The sequence below is a fragment of the Macaca thibetana genome, chromosome 2 (assembly GCF_024542745.1).
Source record: "Macaca thibetana thibetana isolate TM-01 chromosome 2, ASM2454274v1, whole genome shotgun sequence".
NCBI lineage: Eukaryota > Metazoa > Chordata > Mammalia > Primates > Cercopithecidae > Macaca > Macaca thibetana.
Window position 1 is genome coordinate 75,350,490 of NC_065579.1, and position 23,116 is coordinate 75,373,605.

A 23,116-nucleotide genomic window follows, 5' to 3' on the forward strand; every position below is an offset into this window, starting at 1 on the left:
ATAGTCCCAGCACTTTAGGAGGCTGAAACAGTAGGATCACTGGAAGCCAGGAGTTCAAGACCAGCCTGGGCACATGGCAAGATCCCATCTCTACAAAAAATAAAAATTAAAAAAATTAAAAATAAGTAAACTAACAACTGTGATGATAAGCAGTGGTTTCATTCATTCACTCATTCATTCATTCATTCATTCATTCATTAGTTCTTTGACTAAACAATACTTTCTATGCATCTACTATAGACCACAGGCATTGTTCTTGGCTCTGGGATGCAGTGGTGAATAAAACAAAATCCTTGCCTTCATGGAGCTGTTACTGTAATTGGGAAGACACACAGTAAAGACATAAGCCAAGAGCTATGAAGAATAAAGTCAGGTGGTAACAAGGCCATGAAGATCCATAAAGCTAGATAAAGGGATGGAGAGGGGGAGATTGGTAAGGGAAAATCTTTGAGCAGAGATGCGGATGAAGTTGAGAAAGTGAACCAAATTGTACCAACCTTAGCTCACTTTGCTTTTCTATATGTGTTGAAATATACCGAAAATTGAGGCTCACAATGTTTTTAACATTGCTTAGAAAACACAGAGCCAGGCGCAGTAATCTCAGCACTTTGGGAGGCCAAGGCAGCTGGATCACGAGGTCAGGAGTTTGAGACTAGCCTGACCATCATGGTGAAATCCCATCTCTACTAAAAATATAAAAATTAGCCAGGTGTGGTGGTGCGCACCTGTAATCCCAACTACTCGGGAGGCTGAGGCAGCAGAATCACTTGAACCTGGGAGGTGGAGGTTGCAGTGAACTGAGATTGAAGCACTGCACTCCAGCCTGAGTGACAGAGACTCCGTCTCAAAAAAAAAAGAAAGAAAGAAAGAAAGAAAGAAAGAAAGAAAGAAAGAAAGAAAGAAAGAAAAAAGAAAAGAAAAGAAAAGAAAAGAAAAAGAAAAAGAAAGAAAAGGAAACACAGAAAAAGAACTTTGTTTCCTGACCAATCAGAAACTGGTTTACAGAGATATCCTCTACCTAGTGTTGGCCAGTAGATGGGGATTTGCCTTTGAGCTCTCTGCCATACCAGATCCTTGTTGAATTCTCATTTCTCCATTCCATGTGCACCATAAATTCCATGCCTACAAATGTTACCAGTTTTTTCCCCAGCTTTTCATCCCTTTCCAAGAAGATGGGAAACAAGAGTGATATGACTTTATGTTCCATTGTTCCTTGGCCATCTTGGCATCTGCTGTGTTTTTTGGCCAGTTTTAATTGTTTTATGACACAGACAACAGGAGCTGGACTGAGGTCACCAATTTGTTACTCACAACCTGCTAATTACTTAGCTGGTAGATGCTGGCTCCCACTTATTGCCTTTTTGTGTTCTGCTGGGGCCAAAGTGAGGCCTCCTTAGAGGAATACTGGGTGAAATCTCTTGAGCAAGAATTCGGCTGGCCAAATCACAGTGTGTGCAGTGCTTATTATGTGCCCACAGTTTATACCAGATAGAGGGGAACACAAGTTGGCATGTCTGCTCTAACAGATAAAGCCTTCTTTGGGACAGGCAATCTGGTCACATAGGTATTTTTGCTCCTTTGGGATTTATTTTCAGTCATTGAATCGTAGAGACAGAAGGAGTCTTGGAAATTATCCAGTCCAACCTTCACATTTTGCTGAGAAGGACCGAGATTACAGGAGGCTTAAATTTACTCCAGGTCATACAGCCCTAGTTTCTTTCTATTGCAGCAGGCTGTTCCTTGTCCTACTCAGGAACCTTGCATATGACAACCATTCCAGTCCATCTCCACATCAAGGGCAACAGCCCACTCATACAGCACTGGAAAACCGAAAACTATGCACAGCAACACTCTAGATAGATATTCTGGGACTTTTATATCACTCTCTCCTTTGGTCTAATTTTTTTTTTTTTTTTTTTTTTTTTTTGAGACAGAGTCTCGCTCTGTCGCCCAGGCTGGAGTGCAGTGGCCGGATCTCAGCTCACTGCAAGCTCCGCCTCCTGGGTTCACGCCATTCTCCTGCCTCAGCCTCCTGAGTAGGCGCCCGCCACCTCGCCCGGCTAGTTTTTGTATTTTTTAGTAGAGACGGGGTTTCACCATGTTAGCCAGGATGGTCTCGATCTCCTGACCTCGTGATCCGCCGGTCTCGGCCTCCCAAAGTTCTGGGATTACAGGCTTGAGCCACCGTGCCCGGCCGGTCTAATTTTTTTTTTAAGAGAAAGTAAAGAATCTCTTTATTCCATTCTTTTTTTGTGTATAACTAGAAGCAGAATCAGCAGTTCTGATCAAGCCTCCTTGGTGTAAGTAAACACAGCATCATCCCATTCCTCTTATGTCCTCGGTTTGAGTATAGCCTTATAGGTTTTTGTATGCTTCATGGTTAATTTCTCAGATGTATGTATATTTTTAAAAAAGACATAGTACACCAAATACTGATCTAGTGGAAAAAAGCAAAAATTACAAAATTTAGAATCAAGCATTTACAGGTTCAAAACCAGGATTCGGCACTTAATAATTGTGTCACCTTCATTTAGCATTTCAGAACCTCAGTTTCACCATCTCTACAATGGGACTAATAATAGTAACTGTAGAGGGCTTTAGCAATGCACCTTCATCATTCCTCTTCCCCTTTTGCCTCTTACATGCGTATAACTGGGTCAAAAACTGTGCTTAGTTTCTCATGGATCAATTTGGTTCTTTTCTTTTTCAAAAATGTCAAGAGAAGAAACTAAATGAATATACATTCCTTGTTTAAGAAGACTTAAAAGTTCATCCCTAAAGCTTGTTTTTAAAACAAGCATCATCTAAGAATGTTTTAGAATACTCAGAGTTTCTCTTTTCTCATTCTACTTTTTTGTCTTTTTCCTCTATTTATTTCCCTGTTGTCCTCCCTACAAACGGCTTTTGTAAAATGTACATGAACGGCCCAAGGCTTCCATCGTTCCTCTGTCCCTGAATCAACTCTGTTCAGACCCGAGCTTTGAATCTGTAAGTGACGCAAGAAGCTGTTTTTGGCTTCAGGAATGTTTTGCTCTACATTCTGACTCCTCTCTTGTTGTTCTTCTTTCCTCTCCATCTTTTCTCCACCTCTCTTCCCCAGACACCCCCACTGTTTCTCTCTTCCTGTTTTCTTAGTTTCTTTTCCTCTCCTTGGTGGCCAAAGCACCAATCAATCACAGCTGTGGTCACAATTACAGTTCTATCTGTGACTCCTCTATCTCCATGATAAAACAAGATAGGAGTAGCCTCTCCAAAAGGCAGACAATATCCACAGTAGCCTGTGGGAGGCCGCCTGGTGTGGACAAGTCAGCCAATAAGAGGTTTTCCTTGCAGCTGCAAGGCTTGGGAGAGGGAAACAGCAGCTAGCTGGGCAAGTTTGCCGGTGACACAATTAAGTGCTTCGCTTCAAAAACCATGGGAAAATTCTGATACATTCCAGATAATTTCAAAAGCATATTTGCAGGTCAGATATACCAAAGGCAAGTAAAAATCTGAGTTAGGTAAGTACAAGCTGATGTACAAATCTCTATTTACATCCAAACATTTTGCAGATTGGATGACATTAAATTTGACAATTCCCAGTTAGGGATGATAAAAATTGAACTTTGTTCTCTTTAAACCCCAAGCCATTACAAGAAGAGCGGGTTCACTCAAAGTTGAAGTTGAATAGCTAGTAAAAAGCAAAGGGAAATGTGCATTATGGATGAACATTGGAAAGATTTTAAATCCAGTTAAGAAACTGCACTATTTGGAAAGACACAAAAGTAAATTTAAAAATACCTATACTGTGTCTGCATAGGTGGAGCACCTTCACAGTCCAACCTAACACATCTGTCCCATCTTTCTGATTCTAGGAAGACAGGTTCTGTTTGGTGCTGCACAGGGGCAAAGCGGCTTTTGCCTTGCATTTCCTGCACATTCCAGATTCATCAATATCATCAGGGGTATTGAGCCAGCATGGCCATATCCCTGAGCAAAACTCAGGCCTTTTATTTCATGCAGTTAATACAACTAAATCTTGTTTTTTCTTGTCTCAACTTTTATCTTGACCTTTCCAACCCTACAGAAAATGGCTAACACCTGTAAGCCCAGCACTTTGGGGGCCTGAGGCTGGAGGATCACTTGAGGCCACGAGTTCAAGGCTAGCCTAAGCAACATAGCAAGATCCTATCTCTAGGTTAAAAAAAATTTTTTTTAAACATTAACCAGTTGTGGCATGGCCCTAATGTCCCAGCTATTCAGAAGGATGAGGCAGGAGGATTGCTTGAGCCCAGGAGTTCAAGGTTATAGTGAGCTATGATTGTACCACCGCACTCCAGCTTGAGTGACAGAGCAAGGCACTGTGTGTAAAAAATTTAAATTACAAATTAAAAAATAAATTAAACCTACAAAAATCCTGAAAAAACTGTAAAGAGCACTGACATCACCCAGTTTCACCAATGAGACATTCTCTTATATAAATACAATGCTAATCATCCTCCCAAGGTACTTAACATTGATACACTAGTATTGTCTAAAATAAACTCCATACTTAAACTTCCTCAGTTGTCCCTGTAGCTTTTTAAATGTCTTTTACGACTTGAATAATTTTGAAGAGTCCAAGCCAGTGTTTTGCAAAACGTCCCTATAATCTGGATTTATCTAATTATTCTTTATAATTAGATTCAGGTTAAAATATTTTTGCCAAAAATACTACACAGATGATGGCGTGTGCTTGCATTGTATTGTATCAGGAGGCAATGATGTCTGCTTGTCTTGTTTTGGGTGATGTAAAGTTTGATCACTTGGTTAAGGTGGCTGCCATATTTCTACTTTGTAGAGATATCCTTTTGCACTGTAATTTTTTTCTCCATTTATCCAAAGGTTTTTAACATCTATTGATGATCTTTGCTTTATTGCACTGGTATTAGCAGAGTGTTAATTTTTCTAATTTTTCATTCCTTTTGTATGCATCAGATAGAATATTGAATATCTGGGTCTTTCTGACACCTAAGCTCATACTCTTTCTAGTACACAAGCTACGTTTCTAATATATAAACAAATTAAGCTAGTCATCTGAAGCTGCTAGGAAAAGAAAACATTTCAATTTCATCTCTCTTTTGGAGCTCCATTGTCTTTTATCTTGGCAGAAATGAACTCCTTCCATAGCTTTGAAACCTACTTTAAAAATCCCAAGACTACAGCACCCACAGAGCTGTTATTTTTAGGGCTCGCATGTGAAGGAATGCATTTTAAAGAGGTAGAGAATGTTCATATCAGGTTCCCTCTCTCCACGTCACTGACATTCTTCCACTTCTTTGGGGGCCCAATTTTGCTTGACTGATTTATTGATTGATGATTTCTTGTGTTTGGTGTGGAAGGGGGAGCATTAGGATAAAAATGTCCATTTGGGCTTTCTGTTTGTTTTCAGTGGCAAAACTGGCTTGAAGAGTTTAGTGAAGCTACCGCATTTTTCCCTGAGCCAAGATCCTGGGATCCCCTGGGTTGAGGAGAAGGTGGGGACTGCAAAGCAGCCTACAGAGACGTTGATGCCACCACCTCCAAGGAGAACTTGCAGGCCCAGCTTGTAGTCATCCCACATGGGATGACTAGAGGGAGCAGGGACCCTATAAGCCTTGCTGGCTGCGAGGACATGGGAACACAGACATGGCTGATCAGACAGGACGCCCAAGACAGAAGCAGTGATTTTTTCTTTTCTTTCCTAGTAGCTGCTCTCCCTGAAAATGTCCTTGTTTTAATGAAATTAGTGTGACTAGATTCCTGCGGGAAAACACACAGAGAGAAACCCTATTCTACCTTTCTTCCTTCTCTTTGTTATATTAAGTGGCAACAACTCCTCTAATCACTAATAAATTCAGGTTTATAAGTCACAACAGCAGTGTCAGGGTTAGGCTGTGAGTGTTACAAGCACTTAAAAGGCCCTTCAAATTAAAACAAAAATATTCTCTTTGTTTGCCATCTTTGTACTGTTTAACATGAGTATTTCAACAGTCTTTGTTTTCCAAACATGCAAACAGGAGAGAGTGATCTGACCCGCAGCATATTGACATGCCATCTATCTATAACCTTGAGATAAAAAGTAAAGGAAAAAGTCAAAACAGCTCAAACCGAATACTAATACAAACAAGTCTTTCTTCACTCTCGACCCCTTCCCCCCATATCAATGGAACAAACTAGCATCAACACTCATTGACGGTGGTGGATTCACATGGATCTATACTTGTGCAGCTTTAGGGGGACAGGGGAGCCCAAACACAAAGGGGAAAGTTTAATGTATTAATCAACTAATTCAACAAATACTTATTACCATATGTATCTGCTGTGTTGCAGACAGGGTTGTAGATGTTGCGGATATCTCATATATTTAAAGGATGTAGAAGACTTGCAAGGTCTCTGCCCTTGTGAAATTTATCTAGTGGTGTTAGAAAAAAAAATCCGAGAATATAGCCGACAGTGTTGAGAGGAGATAGGAAATAGCAGCTGTACCAGAAAGCATGAGCTGGTTTCCTGGATTCTGTATATCCAGGAATGCAACTGCTTCAAAATCTGGGTCAAACTGTGGAATGGCTATTAAAGATAGAAAGGCAGAAAGAAAAAAAGCAGAGAATCAGAGAGAAGCTTCTCTTTCCACCACACATGGGACGGTCCTTTGGGAGTTTTTACCAAATTGTTCAGAAAGAGTTCAACATAATGCTTATAAGATGATGAATTTTAAAAAAACCAACAGTGACTGCACCTTTGTCCCCTGATGCAAGGACCCCAAAGGTGGAATATCCCAATGTAACAAGAGTAACTTTCTGAACACCTTTGTTATGCTAAACTCCGGGCTAGGCATTTCTGATTTTGGCTCATTTAATCCTCTCAACCAAATCCCTGGTGAGATAAACACTAATTTTTATTCCCATTTCGCACATGAAGAGACAGACCTAGAAAAGTTAAGTAACTTGCCCTTGCTCAAGGACACAAACCTGGTAGAGAGTGGAACCAGAATCAGGTCATGGCTCCATCTGACTCAAAATTGATGTCCTAAACCACCATATTTACATTCATAAAATTATCTTTCATCATTTTATTTCAGTAAAAAGAAAAAATGCATTAATGTTAAATAGGAAAATTATTCAGATAGCTTCAGAAACTGACCTGTGTTTTTAAGATATTGTCTTGAAACAGACATCTACATATATCCAATCAGTCAAAATTAAATAACACCATTTTGTCAAATGCATGAAAAAGTAAGAGATGACTTGTAACTGCCTAAATGTACCTAAGTTCAATATCTCAAATCAGAATTATGATTCAAGAAAGAATGGGGATCAGCATTTTATTCAACTGATAAATTACTCCTCAAAGTTTATTTTATTTTATAAATGCATAGATTTCCATCAGCATACTTTATTTGAAAATTAGATTAATAATAAAATAAAGTGCAACTGGTTTAGTGAAAACAATGCAAAGCTCCATAATAAAGTTCATGCCCATTTGGGAATGAATCCATATCAAAAATCTTTATCAAAAAGAATTGTAGTGGAATTAAACTTTGAAAGGAGGTGAAGGTCTTGCTTTTGCTTGAAATCATTTAAATTAAATATAATGAAAAGTGATCAGGGTGCTTATTTTTACTTTGTTTTGTGGGAAATTGTGCTGGGAATGTGGATCTATTGTACACAAAGGATGTTGGCTTTATGCTGGAACCACTAGGCAGGTTGAGATGAGAAACAATTAGCTCAGTCAGCAAGCCTTTGAATCTGATTAAGCCAGGAAGTGGTCACTCCCCAGGACAGGGCAGAATGAAGGGAATCAAGGCAGCAATCCAAAGCAAGGAATAATTTTTTTTTCTCTCTTTCTCTTAAATAAATTGTTATTAGAATTTATTGTGTCAAATTTATGCCAAGGATTATTTGAGTACATTTCATCTTTGGTAAAACAAATAGAATCTTGTTTCCAAGTAGATCAACAGTTCATATGTGTCGTGGCTACTGTCTCTAAGAAACTTCTATTTACTGAGGCCTGTCATACTCTCATGTTTTGGTAACAAAACATCTTTGAGACCAAGGCCCCCAGCCACCGAGGAAAATGAAGGGCCTCTACCAGGCTGCTGGCCGGATTCTCGTCACTCTGGGGAGCCTCAGTGTCTGCTCTGGAGTTATTGCTTTCTTCCCTGTCTTTTCTTACAAGCCTTGGTTCACGGGATGGAGTGTTCGGATTGCTTGTCCCATCTGGAATGGAGCTTTGGTATGAAAATAGTTTATGAAATGTATTGAGAAAATAAAGGAAGGTGGGAGGGAAAGGGGAAACAGAAGAACATGTCCTTTTAAATTGTTCTAACAATACAAAGAAGTCAAAATTCCACAAAAAATCAGAATCCGCCTTGGAACATTGATTTCTATTAATTGCATTTTTTAAGTATAAAAATTGTCGTAATATTATTTTATCATGTATACATGTATATTATGTATCTTTAATGACATGCTGCTCAAGAAATTCTTAAAAAGTTATTTTATTTTAATCCTGTTATCTTGATTGCTAAGAAATTAGAATCTTTTGAAATTTGAATTTAGAAAAAACATAAACCTTGAAACGTAATTTTAAAATAGAGAACAAAGTAAAATAACTTTCAAACTAATGCTTTCATTGCAAACACTAAGATGTACATGGCCCCAAAATTTACAAACTCCAAATATTTGTTTTTCCACCTTTCTCTTGCATGCAACTGTTTGAACTGAAAATAGCTCAATAATTTTCAATTATTTGAAAATAACTCAAATAATTCAGTAATTCAAGATGGACTTAACAATTCACTAGGAAAGTACGTGTGCCAAGTACAGTGTCTGACACTAAGTAGTAGTACTCCGTGTGTGCTCATTGAATCGTTGCACACATAAACGATTGGCCTGGTTCCTTAGCTCTCCAACCGAAAAAAAAAAAAAATAAGCACATCTAGTCTTAAGAGTAACTGGCTTCCATGCTGGTATGATTTAAGACAAGTTACAGAGACGCACCTGTCCAACAAATCCTTCTCTCATTGATTCCTGTGATGCCTGACACCACTGGAGACTGGAGAATGCAATTTTGAAGCTTTTTGATCTTAAGGAGTCTTCTATTAAAATGTAGCGACTTGGCCGGGCATGGTGGCTCATGCCTGTAATCCCAGTACTTTAGGAAGCTGGGGGGGGGTGGATCACGAGGTCAGGAGTTCGAGACCAGCCTGACCAACATGGTGAAACCCCCTCTCTACTAAAAAATACAAAAATTAGCTGGGTGTGGTGGCACGCACCTGTAATCCCAGCTACTCAGGAGACTGAGGCAGGAGAATCACATGAACCTAGGAGGCAGAGGTTGCAGTGAGCGGAGATCACACCACTGCACTCTAGCCTGGGCGACAGAGCAAGACTCCGTCTCAAAACAAACAAACAAACAAACAAAATGTAGTCACTCTTGTGTGAAAGAGTATCTTAAATCTTTAAAAAGTTAAAACTTTAACTGGGATACCACCTAAAAACTAGTCCTCAGGAAATATAAGTTTTAATCTACTTATTAGATAAATATTTATGAATAGCCCACTATGTCCTTGAGTTACAATGAAGGATCCAACAAGGTCTTCATCTTAAAGGAACTTAGTCTAGTGGGGTTTGATGAATGTGTGTAGATAGATGGAGGCCAGTGGGATGATGGGAGAGTGGATGGAATGAGGAAAGCATAGGGTTATGTTTCTCTTTCTCAGTTTTTTTCTTTTTCAATACATGCTTTTGTATCTATCACCCCAGTCGTGATCTTCTCTTCTTTTCTTCAACACCTGCCTGAAACCATAATTCATTCAAAGAAATATTTGTTAAAGTTCTACAGGAATGCAGAGATGGCAGTTACATTTATTGAAGCAGCTTCCAAAATTTTTTTTGGTGACTCAGAGTCAGAAAAATATTGTAGGTGAGGACCCAGAATGTACATAAATACATCTACATTCTTCTCTCTAGATAAATAGATACGTATAGTAGATGTTTATAATAGACATCTATTATGCATATATATGTATAGTAGATGTTTATATATCTGTAAAACAAAAGTTTCTCAAAATAGTACTTACCCTCTATGTGAAACATATTCTGATATTTTCTATTTCAAAGTCTAATTTCACAAAGTTTAACAATATCATGATTAGAGTTCAACCCTACATTCTTTTGTTACAGCTCTTTGCCTATCCTTGCAGACTCTAACATAATACATTCAACAAATATTGGTGATTTTGATTGAATGTAATCATGTTCTAGGTCAAACATCTATTTTTACCAGTTAGGCCCAGAGAAATGATATGATATGTCTCCAGCACATAGTTAATTGGTGACTGACTATTTGATTTCAGAGGTGGCAGCATCAGGAAATGGAGTCAGAGATAAAGGATTTAGAGAAGCGGACCTGTTTTCAAGTCCTGACTTTGATGTTCTTGGTAGGAGGTCAAAAGTAGGACCCTCTGCCAGCCAGTTCCTCATTCCCTTTATCTGTAAAATGGGGAATTTCACAGATAAAAAGAGCCCACATGTAAAACTGTCTAACCCTAAGATGCACAATGAGAATTAACACAATTTAAACAAAGATTGTGTAATAAAGAGCTTTGCAATTTTAAAGCCCTCCTCAAATGCTAGTTAATACCATGCCTTTCATTTGTGCCTTCTCTGTGCTCAAGCCCTTTGTTCTTAATCCTGTGTCACCCGCCTCACTTTCCTATCCTATTCCCTCGTAACCTGCTGAGTTCTCCATCCTGTTAACTTCCTGGACTTCATCTCCTACCACTCTTCCCTTAGCTCACTTCTCTCCCATCACACTGGCTCCTTGCAGTTTTCAAACACGCCATGATGTGTTTCTGCCTCAGGACCTCTGCCTAAAGCCTCTTCCTGAACTTGGCTCACTCTCTAGCCTCCTTCAATTCTTGATTAATTCTTTATCAAACATCACTTTTTTTTACAACGGTTTGCTCCCATTACACTGTTTGCAGTTGTAATTCCTTGACCCCAACCGGTGTTCCCAATCTCTGATACCCTGCTCTATTTTTTTCCCGTAGCACTTATTAGCATATAAGATACTATATAATTTTTTAAATTTATTGTTTGTGCATTCCCCTCTCCTCTAACAAATGTATATTGTAGAAGGGCAGGGATTGTTTTTTCTATAATGTTTACTGCCGTATGTGAAGAACTTGGAACAAAGGGAATTACATACTATGTGTTCAATAAATATTGTTCAATAAATATTGTTGAATGAGTGAATGAATCTCATGCCCTCCATTCCGTTGGTACAAAATTGCTTATACAGTTGCATACCAATTAGGTTGCAAGGACTAAAGGTCAGGGTGGTGTTTATATTATACTAGGGCAGGAAAAAATCCTCATGGAAAGTAATACAAATGCTCAGTATTTCAATAATGTCTAAATTTGAACCAACGTTTTTTTTTTTTTTCCTAGTGAGTTTCCTACTGAACCATGGTTCTGTCTGATCAGGGTGAACTTCAAATGGTCTCTGACTCATTCCACAACCTTCCTTACCAATCACTTCTTAACTTGCCTCCAAAGTATGTCTTCCTCCAGTGACAAGATTTGTACATTTCAACCATATCGACATTTCTTTTGCCGATGACTCCATATTTCCTTGGAGACTTGTAAGAGAGAGATTTTTGCATATGATACAGTACTTTTCAAAGCCTTTCATTCAAGACTCTCTAAGTACTTCATATAGATTGGTCCTCAGACTCCCTAGTTCCATTTTGACATTTATATGACAAGCAATTTTCCTAGAATTTTGGAGGTAGGTTATTTAAAAGCATCAGCTGCTAGAAAGTATTCAGTGAGGAGATCATAGTACCTTAAGGAATGAGCTCTATTAATTCTAGAAAACATGGCTTGTAGAACAAGTTCTGATGAAAAGACTGGAGTACAATGAGTTTAAACACAGGCCCTGAGGACTGGAGAGCCCAGTGACTTGGCCAATGGCAAGCACAGCGCTACACCCAGAGCCCTGCTTAGAGAAGGGAATTTGGGAGAAAGGTCACGCTAGACTTAGTTTTGCAGTCTTCCTCAGCGGAAGTTCTGCCCCTTCCTCGACGGTTAGAGAAGGGGCTTGATTACATGACCATGCACGTCTGTTACAGCTTCCACAGTTGCATGACTTCCAACTGCCTGATGGTGTCAAAGAAAAACCAGAGCTGGACAGTTAGTTAAAGCAATAAAAGCAAATTTTATTCAGGATTATTGCAATAGGGAAAAAGAGACATTAATATAGAACAAAGTTCAAGTCCAAATACAGCATGAGCAAATGGGAATTTATAGCTGAGAAGCAGGGTGAAAGTCAGTGGATGGAAAATTACTAACAGGAAATATCAAGGACAAGGGGGATTGTGGCTATACGGACCTAACAGTTTTCTTGCTGAAGACAGGCCAGGGTGATCAGACATCACTTTGGGGATTGGGGAGGAGGAGAAATCTAACTAGTTATAGAGGGTGATCAGTTATCAAGGCTGGGGGGGATTCTTGCTAAACTGACTCAGCAGGGTTCTTGTGCTCAAACTGGATTTTACAAGGAAGTACACAGATGGGCCTAGGAGAAGGTTCAGGAACCTGACTACAGTTTGATCAAGCAAAGAATCTATGTCAATGGTCCATTTTTCCACTTAGATATCCAAAGCTGCTTTAAGGCCAGTTTGTCTAAAACCAAATTAATCATCTTGTCACCAAAACCATTTTTTTTCTTCTCCAACTTCCCTGTCGTTGTCTTGGTAACTCAATTTCAAACACTGGAGTGATTTTGACTCAACCTGTTCCTCTAAACTAGCCCTTCTCAAACTGTAACGTGCATACAAATCATTAGGAGATCTTGATGAAATGCAGGTTCTAATTCAGCAGGTCTGGGGTGGGGTCTGAGAGTCTGCATGTCTAACAAGTTACTAGAGGATGCCCATGCTGCTGGTCCTAGGACCACACTGCAGGCAGCAATGCCCTAAAGCAGCCCAACATCAGCCCCACTCCAATCAGTTGCCATGTAACTTTAATTTTTCCTACAAGACGTATCCCTACGCATTCCTTCTTTTTCCTTCTCACTGTATACCACCCTCCCCTCACCACTTCCCATCACTACTCAGATTTTATGCCTAGGTAACTTTGATAGTCAAACTGTGGGAATCTATCCATTAATGAATTATAAAATAAATCTATTGAGTAGCTAGCAGCATTTACAATAAATGCATAGAATAGAATAGAATAGAATAGAATAGAATAGAATAGAATGGAATGGAATGGAATGGAATGCAGTGGAGTGGAGTGGCGTGGCATGGCGTGGAGTGTAGTGGAATGGAATGGAATGGAATAGATAGTATAAGAATGCATCACATTTTTTATATCTGACCAAAATAATATGTAACCCTCATTATGCATCATAAAAATATTTATAACTATGACATGAAATGTATTAGTTATTGTGGCTAGAGCTGAAAAAATAAATCTGAAGACCAGGGTTCTACAGAGACTTCTAGGCCTCCCTTTATTCCAATCTCGCGTGCACACAACTGGCTCATCTTTCTAAACCCCTTCAGTAGTCAGGCTACAGCTCCTTCAAAAAGCTTTCATGTTGCTTCATTGTCCCTAAACAAAGTTCAGATGGGCTAGCCTGCATTGTGAGGTCCTCCTAACTCCGGTATTACCTGGCTTTCAATCCTCGTTTTCTACTCGTCTCTGCCAAGAACTGACCCTCCTTTCAGTGTGGACTCCTCACTCACTGCTCCCTAAGCATGACAGCCACTTCCCCACCTTTGCACACGCTGCTCCCACAGCCTAAGCTGCCCTCCCTCTGTCACCTCCCATTGAAATCACATCCATCCTTAAACCGACTTCAGATCCTATTTCTCCATAGTGCCTTCATCATCGACGTTTCCCTTGTAAGTGATACCTTATCCCTGAGCTCTTCTCATGTAGAAAACATTCATCCTTCTTGCCTAGTGTTGTAGCCATTCTCTTATGTGCACTATTTTTACACCCAAACTGTAAATTCCAGTGACAGTCAAAACTACTATTTGTACAATTACTATTTCGGGATCTTGCTCATCTTATTTAGCCTTTCTGTGCCTCATTTTAAAAGTGGGAGGATATCTACATGATAAGGTCATTGTGAGGATTAAATGAGTTAGCATGTGTGACATGTTCAACATATATTAAACACTCACTCAATACATGTAAACATTTATTATTACTTTATCAGCATAGTACCTAGCAAATTGCTTGTTTGCAGTAGACTCGTAACAGATGCTTGTAAGTGAATAAATTATCCCATATTAAATGATACCTCTAAAAGTTTCTATTTCTATTGTGAGGGCTCCCTGATTCCTTCAATTCATCTACTTCTGGGAACTTAGGCAATTGCCTCTACTTAGGCAATTTAAAGATTTAGTGGGAGAGTTCATAATTATCATGCAATCAAAGTGTTAGCAGCAATTGTTGCAAAACCCAACTGATACCCCTGGATGTGCCCAGAAAGCAAGGCAGCAGCATGTCAAGGAGAGCTGAGGGAGGCGAGTGCAGGATGGAGGCCCTCTCTTCTTTCCCCACTCACTGCTGGGCACAGCCTCCACTCTCCCCTTCCTCACAACCTGGCCTCCTCTTCAGCCAACTATTCCCCTTCAGACTCTCCCTCTCACACATTTTCTCTTCCCCTTGACTTGTCCTGCCTACCCTCAAATCTCTTCCTTTTTCATTCTTTTCTCCTCTGTATCTAAAAATGTAATTTTCAAAAAGAAATGGAAGAAAGAAAAGGGGAAATCTGTGCATCTTGGGGAAAATAGCTCTATTCTATCTCCCATGTCTGGTGGGGAGCACCAATAAAGATGGGTGCGCTAACCTCTTGAGCCACCTTTCCATTTGCAGGGTAGATTTAACAAGTTACTGAAGGCATTCATACTCAGCCTACTCCATGAAAGATCTTTTTCAAAGTTTTATGTAAACAAAGCAAAATTCAAGCTGGCAGCTACAAAAATAACAGGCAACTGTAATTCTGCAGTATTTTTCAACTTTTTGAAAGGAAAGAAACAGCTCATGCCAAAGTAGTTAAGGCAACCTGGAATCTCAGCATCTGATAATGTCAGCTATCTACTCAGAGTTAAACCAGCAGAGGGGCATGAGCCTGTCTCCCTTGCTTATCTGGCTTCAGTGTTTCTCTGTCTTACAGAGCAGTGATGTGTCAATTGAGGGCCATGCTTCCCAAAGCAGAGAAAGCCCCAGGCTTACCCCACAGCACCGGTGTTACAGTTGCTCTTAATAATTCTTTTGTTTTCTTGTACTATTTATGCTGGCTCACCCTCCATAGGGTCCCTTGGAAACTTTCCTCTTGCAGAATCAAGCCAGGAACCTCTTTTGACTACAGATGGTTCTGTTTTTATCCCTGGGAATTTTATGGTATGGCGATGCCAAGTCTGGAATTGAAGGCTCAGCTACATGAGGTGTGTGTGTGTGTGTGTGTGTGTGTGTGTGTGTGTGTGTGTGTTTCCCTGTCTCTCAAATTCTCTAAATCCAACATTCAAAATAAAATATGCCAGGAAAATGAAAAAGCTAAGTCTCAAAACAGTAAATATGCCAGATCCAGCTGCTACAAAAGCAGCATGCCACAAAACCATGTTGGTAAAAATGCTGATTTTTTTTTCCTCCTTAACTTTGTAGATTGTGTACATATAGTCATGCTTATTTCTCTGTCAAAAGCTAACTTGTACTATATTTGGAGCTGTCCATATTCTATATCTTATTTTAGGCACATCTCTTCCTCTTTCTCTCTCAACCTCAAAAGAGTCATTAACCAAGAACAAATGATACACAGGATTAAGAATAAGTTATTTCCAGTCTCAGTGACCACAAAGGTCTCCTCCATGAGACCTGTTGCTGAATCAAAGAGCCCAGGAATATTTTTTTTCCCATTATCTACTGCTAAATTCTGGTGACACTATTCCCTCTTTTGTTTAACTATTTTCATTCCACACTTTGGGCCTTTTTCCTTCAACAGAGACTATAAAGAAAAACTCTCTTTTGAAAGGCTGGACACCACTGTACCCAGAACAATAAATGCCACATCATGCATTCATTCTAATGATAATCTTTGTTATTTGAGAAAAGGGGATCGTATATTTGGATCCTACCAGCAGGCTGAGGCTGTGGAGTCTCAAAAGAAAGCAAATAGCAAAAGAGCAAGTCGCTTCAGGGTTTTGTGACAAGTTTCCATTCTGGTTCCTTCCATTTACAGTTTCATCAGTTTGTGTGAAAGGTGAACAAAAGACAATCAAATAAAACATATGGCAAGTGTTATAAAACCAAACCATTATCGTGGTGACACCTCACAGTAGTGGAGGGGGTGATTCTGATGGCAAAGGCAACATAGAGAATCAAAAAATGAGCTTGTATGAATCATGTCTTTATGACACTAAAGGCTTACTTTCCTCATCATCACAGTTTTTTTCCATGGATGAGGAGGAAATCAGAGCCATCAATCCACTGAGTCGTTTGCTGTTCCTTCAAGTTCGTGATGAAGTTGTCAAACTGTGAGACAGATTGAATTCTTTCCAGAGGCACCTTCTGTGGTGGATGTTTATTTTTGCATTTTCTTGTCGCAGGCCATCACAACTGGTGTGCTTCTACTGTTGGCTTACAGAGAGTGGACCCAGAGGTACCTGGTAAATATACAGATGCCAAATAGGATGGTAGAGTGGCTTTGAAAGTCAAATCACTATTAAGTTCAGGATGGAACATAAAAAAATATGACATCCAATTAGAATTGAATTTGGTCTAATTGATGCCATGCTACAATGGATTTCAGTAATAAACTCTGTTTTAAATGAATTTTTTTTTTTCGGAGACGGAGTTTTACTCTGTCACCCAGGCTGGAGTGCAGTAGCATGATCTCGGCTCACTACAACCTCCGCCTCCCAGGTTCAAGTGATTCTCCTGCCTCAGCCTCCCAAGTAGCTGGGAGTACAGGTGCACACCACCATGCCCAGCTAATTTTTATATTTCTAGTACAGACAGGCTTTCGCCATGTTGGCCAGGCTGGTCTTGAACTCCTGACCTCAGATGATCTACCCACCTCAGTCTCCCAAAGTGCTGGGATTACAGGCATTAGCCACTGCGCCCAGCCCTGAATAATTTTTATCTGATCCCTGCTCCAAATATTTTCTACAAGTTCCTGTGATGATTATTGTATTTGGGGAGGACGGAGCCAGTGCTAGTGCTCCTAAATTTCATTTTGAAGAAATGGATCTATAGGTTTCTCTGCTTTTAGTAATATATTTTTAATTCTCAACTCCTTAATCTGAGATCTCTTTCCAATCTTCTTGGTACCTCTCCTTCTAAAAAAGGATGAAAAGTCTATGCTATCTTGCATTTCAACTGCATAAAACCAGATAATCCCATGATACAGAAAGACTACATTATCTGATTATAGATTTTATTGCCATGGTTAATGCAGGGCTTCTCAAACTTAAATGTATATGTAAATCAACTAGAGATTTGGTTAAAATGCAGATTCTGATTCAGTAGATCTGGGTGAGGCCTGAGATTCTGCATGTCTGCCAGGCTCCCAGGGGATGTCAGTGCTACTGGATGGACCACATCCTGAGTAGCTGAATAGCAAGAACCTTGAGCAGGGATTTTGTTCACTCATCTTTGTTTTTCCCAACCCAGACTAGTTGCCTCCATGTGATGGGAAATATATAAATAAATGTTTGTTGAATTGAACTAATTTAAATTTTGCCCCAGTTGGCTGATATATTATTCTCCTGTGGTGTAGATTGAAAATGAAGGACTGCAGGAGGGAGAGCATCAGAAAGAATAGCTAATGGGTGCTGGGCTTAATACCTACATGATAGGTTGATCTGTGCAGCAAATCGCTGTGGCACACATTAACCTGTGTAACAAACCTGCACATCCTGCACATGTATCCTGGTACTTAAAATAAAAAGTGAAAAAAAAAAAAGAAAAGAAAATGAAAATACAAGGGACATATTCAAGGGAAAATGAAAATATAAAGAGAAGGTCGTGATCGATTTCTCCCTCATTTTCCAATAGGAGAGATTCATAGCCAGCATCTCTTTTTTTTTCTTCATATTGCTAAGAAGGTTTTGAAATATTTTGTCTCCACAGTAACAATTTATTCTTGCTTTATTTTCAGTGGGAAGCTACTTTCACCTTTGGATTCTGAGCATTATGGAATGTCCACTCCATTTTGCAGTAGCCTTGGAATCTGCTCTCCTGGGCCCATATTGCTTCTATTCATTTTCAGGGATTGCAGGGACTAATTACCTTGGATATGCAGTTACCTTTCCTTATCCATATGCAAAATTCCCATTAGCCTATGTGGACATACCACACTACGAAGAGTACCACCTGACACTTCAAGCCCTCGACCTGTGCCTAAGCTTTACCCTGCTCTGTACATCCTTGACAGTGTTCATCAAACTTTCTGCAAGACTTATCCAGAATGGACACATAAACTTAAGTTTCAACAAAGGGGGAGCAGGTTCTTGTTCCACCCTGTATGCTAAAATGGAAAGTTTGATATGTGAATAGTTGATATTTCTCTGTTATTTACCACTGTATCCTATATGCTCTAGATATGCAGGTCTGGCACATAATAGGTACTGAACAATTGTTTTTGAATTAATAAATGGAAATATCTTGACATTATAACTGAAGTTATGGCTGTAGGTAGCACCAGCCAATTTTTATGCCAATCCAAAATTTTGAAAATTGTTCATAGGAACAAGACAAGGGTGCCCACTCTCACTACTTCTATTCAACTAGTACCGGAAGTCCTAGCCAGAGCAATTGGGCAAGAAAAAGAAATTTTAAAAATCCAAATCATAAAGAAAAAAGCAAAACTGACTGTGTTTGCAGATGACATGACCTTATATATAGATATCCTAATGATTCCATTAAAAAAATGTTAGAAAGGATACATTCAGTAAAGCTGCAGGATGCAAGTTCAACATACAAAAACCAGCTATGTTTCTATACATTAACAACAAACAATCCTATTTACAGCAGCATCAAAAAGAATAAAATATTTAAGATAAATTTAAGTAAGAATGTGAAAGATCTGTATACTAAAAACTATAAAATATTAATGAAAGAAATTGAACACACAACTAAATAAAAAGGTATCCTATAATCATAAATCAGGAGATTTAATGTTGTTAAAATGTCCATTCTACCCAAAGCAATCTATAGACTCAGGGCAATTCCTATCAAAAGTTCAATGGCATTTTTCACAGAAATAGAACACATAATCCTAAATGTGCATAGATCTACAAAAGACCACACATAGCCAAAGCAATCTTGAGAAAGAATAGAGCTGGAGATATCACAGTTTGATTTTAGACTATATTACAAAGCTATAGCAATCAAAACAGTATGGTACTAGCATAAAAACACAATAGACCAATGAAACAGGACATAGAGCTCAGAAATAAACCCACATATGAATTTTTGTCCTAAAATAAAATGGCCTTGTTTTTCAAGAAAGAGGGATATTTAGGACAAAACAGAAAGTCTAAGCATGTTGTGAATGGTCTATGTAAATCATAATTAGTTTAGTAAAAAGAAATATTTTTTAAAAAGGGATTGTATAATTCAGTTGGCTATGATTAAGAAGAAACTTTCTAGAGATGGGTATTTAATATTAAAAAATACACTAATACAAAACTAATTAGTTAAAACAAGATTTTATTACAAATATTGACTTTTTCTTAATGCAAGAAGTTTTTAATTTTTAAATTCTATGACCTATCTCTGACATTCTTCAGATTGACATCTCAAAAATTCAACTCTTTCTTTTAGAAAAGGTCTTGGATAATAGCTCTCTCCTTCACCTTTTGTTGGCTCCTGTAACTTCTATTAATTATCTAAAGTAGGAAAGGGAATTGTTTTTTAAACAAGCAAATAAAATATCCTTTGGGGCTGGGCATGGTAGTTCATGCCTGTAATCCTAGCACTTTAGGAGGCTGATACAGGTGGGTCACTTGAGGTCAGGAGTTCGAAACCAGCCTGGCAAACATGGTGAAACCCCGTCTCTACTAAAAACACACAAAAAATTAGCCAGTCATTTCCATTCATTAATTTAAAAAAATTATTGAGTACCTATTATGTGGCAGACCTGGATATCAAGAGCATATAGGATACAGTGGTAATCAAGTGGCTTTTTAAAAGTTACTTGATTAGAACTCTCTCATGCAGTTTGGTAGTGAAATATCACTTCCACATGACACATATAAAGATATAGATATAATAGATATGCAAAATAAAAGTGCCCGTTGGACTGGTAGAAGTTAGCTCAGATGTCATTTAATTCCCATAACCTTGGTAATCTGTGATAAAATTAATTTGGTAAATTTAATCTCAAAATTCTCTCCAGTAATTTAAAATCTTAAAGTCATGTTAAACCCTTGGTTTTTATTTTCACTGGGAAATTTGGATTATTAATTTTAAAATAATGGGAGCATAAAATATGTTTTTGGTAAACTTTATAAAACACAAAGATGTTGATTTTGCTTAAAAAAAGGAAAATAGTTTTTTCCTCTAGTTAAAAACTATTTAATGATTGCTTTAAAATGAAGTAAAAATTATACAAATAAAACTAAACAAAAGGAGCAATTAGGCCAGGGCAACAAAAGCTAACTCTGAGCCCTGTGATTACCAAAAAAAGAAAAAAAAAGTCAATATGGGGGAAGGGTAAAATCAAGTAACCATTAAAAAGCAGAATATATAATATAAGAGAATTGTTCCATTTCATAGATTGGTATTATCGACTTCTTAAAAAATCTTTACTATAGTGAATTGTAAAAATAACCACTTTAAGGACAAAATTCTTAAATTTAAATGCCACAGGATTTAAGAGCTTGTTTGGGTTCATGCAAAACTCATAGCTCACTACTAATCACTAATAAGTATATGTAATCCAAATGTATAGGAGGTTATTTCTAAGAGAACAATCAGCCTAGTAAACTGGATAAGTGACACTGTAAGAGCTGCTTGCCCTGAGAAGAGGACTGCCCAACTCTCCCTATAAAATACCAAGTGATCCACCCCAGATGAAACAGTTAATATGCTTCATATGCAAGCCACATTGGACTGGCTTTATGATGACTGGGATATCCTCCCAGCAAGTACACCCATTAGCCAGGTCATAGTAAATTTGGGGGCTAAGTGGACCCCTTTTACATGGGTGCCCCTCCCACAGAATCACAGGACTGTTTCAGAAGCCTTATCAAATTTGCTGTCCCTCATATGTCTTACAGATGCAACTCCCTGCTGGGAACACAAACCCTTTTTCACCATGAAAGGTAAAATGGTATGGGGGTAGAAAAGGCCTGGGACCAGAACATAAAAGCATACAGATTAATATAATTATTAAATTTAAGATGTTTAAACAAGCTTTAAGTAAGGTAGTTGAACTCCTTTACCTAAATGTCTTATTAAAACGGATACTGCATCTGACTGGGATGTTTCCCCTTTCTAGTACTATGAAGCTGAAGGCATGTAAATCTTCTCTTTTAGGAAATGTTAGTTAAACATGCTAAATGGGAGCTAGTAAAATCACCTAAGCCCACAAAGTATAGGGTAGTAGCTGGAGTGCTAGTCCAGATGAATTACTCACTGCATATCCCTTTGTGTGGAGCATTCATTGGGGCTGATGGCAAAAGACTGTGAGTATTTTTCAATAACAACAACTGAACTTGAGAATTTCCACTTGATGGAACATTTATTGCCTTGCTATAGAATATTAACTGAAGCTACCCCTATGCTAATGGAAAAATGGTGCCCAAAAGAGTTCCGTGATTAAATAAAAATGTTTTACATAAAACAAAAACTCACACATATGCAATCAAGTAATATTTGACAAGGATGTCAGGAATGCACAATGAGGAAATGATAGCCTTTGTAATAAATGGTGTTAGGAAAATTGGATATCTACATGCAAAAGAATGAACTTGGACCCCGATTTAGGCCAGTCACAGAAATTAACTTAAAATGGATTAAAGACTTAAATGTAAGACCTAATGCTGTAAAACTACTGAAAGAAAACATAGGGATAAAGCTCCATGACATTTGTCTTAGCAATGCTTTTTTTGGATATGACATGAAAAGCACACGCTACCAAAGCAGAAATAAACAGTGGGACTACATCAAACTAAAAACCTTCTGCACAGCAAATAAAACATTCAACAAAATGAAAAAGCGGCTTACAGAATGGGAGAAAACATTTTCAAACCATATACACAAGGGATTAATATCCAAAATATATAAGGAACTCATACAACTCAATAGCAAGAAATAAATAATCTGATTTTAAAATGGGCAAATGACCTGCATAGACATTTTTCCAAAGAAGACATGCAGGTGGCCAACAGGTACATGAAAAGGTGTTGAGAAGCTCTTTAACATTACCAATTACTAGAGAAATGCAAATCAAAACCACAATGCAATATCACTTCACACCTGTTAAAATGACTATTATCAACAGGGTAAGAGATAACAAGTGTTGGTGAGGATGCAGAGAAAAGGGAATCCTTGTGCACCATTCGTGGGAATATAAATTGGCATAGCCCTTATTTAAAACAGTATGGAGGTACTGCCCAAGGTAATTTATAGATTCAATTCCATCCCCATCAAGCTATCAATGACTTTCTTCACAGAATTGGAAAAAACTAAAGTTCATATGGAACCAAAAAAGAGCCCACATAGCCAAGACAATCCTAAGCAAAAAGAACAAAGCTGGAGGCATCACGCTACCTGACTTCAAACTATACTCAAGGCTACAGTAACCAAAACATGGCACTGGTACCAAAATAGATATATAGACCAATGCAGCAGAAGACAGACCTCAGAAATAACACCACACATCTACAACCATCTGATCTTTGACAAACCTGACAAAAACAAGGAATGCGGAAAGGATTCCCTATTTAATAAATGGTGCTGGGAAAACTGGCTAGCCATATGTAGAAAGCTGAAACTGGATCCCTTCCTTACACCTTATACAAAAATTAACTCAAGATGGATTAAAGACTTAAATGTAAGAGATAAAACCATAAAAACCCTAGAAGAAA

The 23,116-nt window shown here is 38.4% G+C and overlaps 1 protein-coding gene across 1 annotated transcript; it reads left to right on the forward strand.

The window, feature by feature from the left end:
* Nucleotides 1–8,073: 8,073 nt before the first annotated feature.
* TMEM212 (transmembrane protein 212) lies at nucleotides 8,074–21,875 on the forward strand. The gene is given in 5 exon segments (XM_050780071.1): nucleotides 8,074–8,232; nucleotides 16,628–16,687; nucleotides 18,181–18,199; nucleotides 18,202–18,503; nucleotides 21,305–21,875. Coding segments are annotated over 5 exon segments (582 nt in total). The 3' UTR covers nucleotides 21,347–21,875.
* The last annotated feature ends 1,241 nt before the right edge of the window (nucleotides 21,876–23,116 follow it).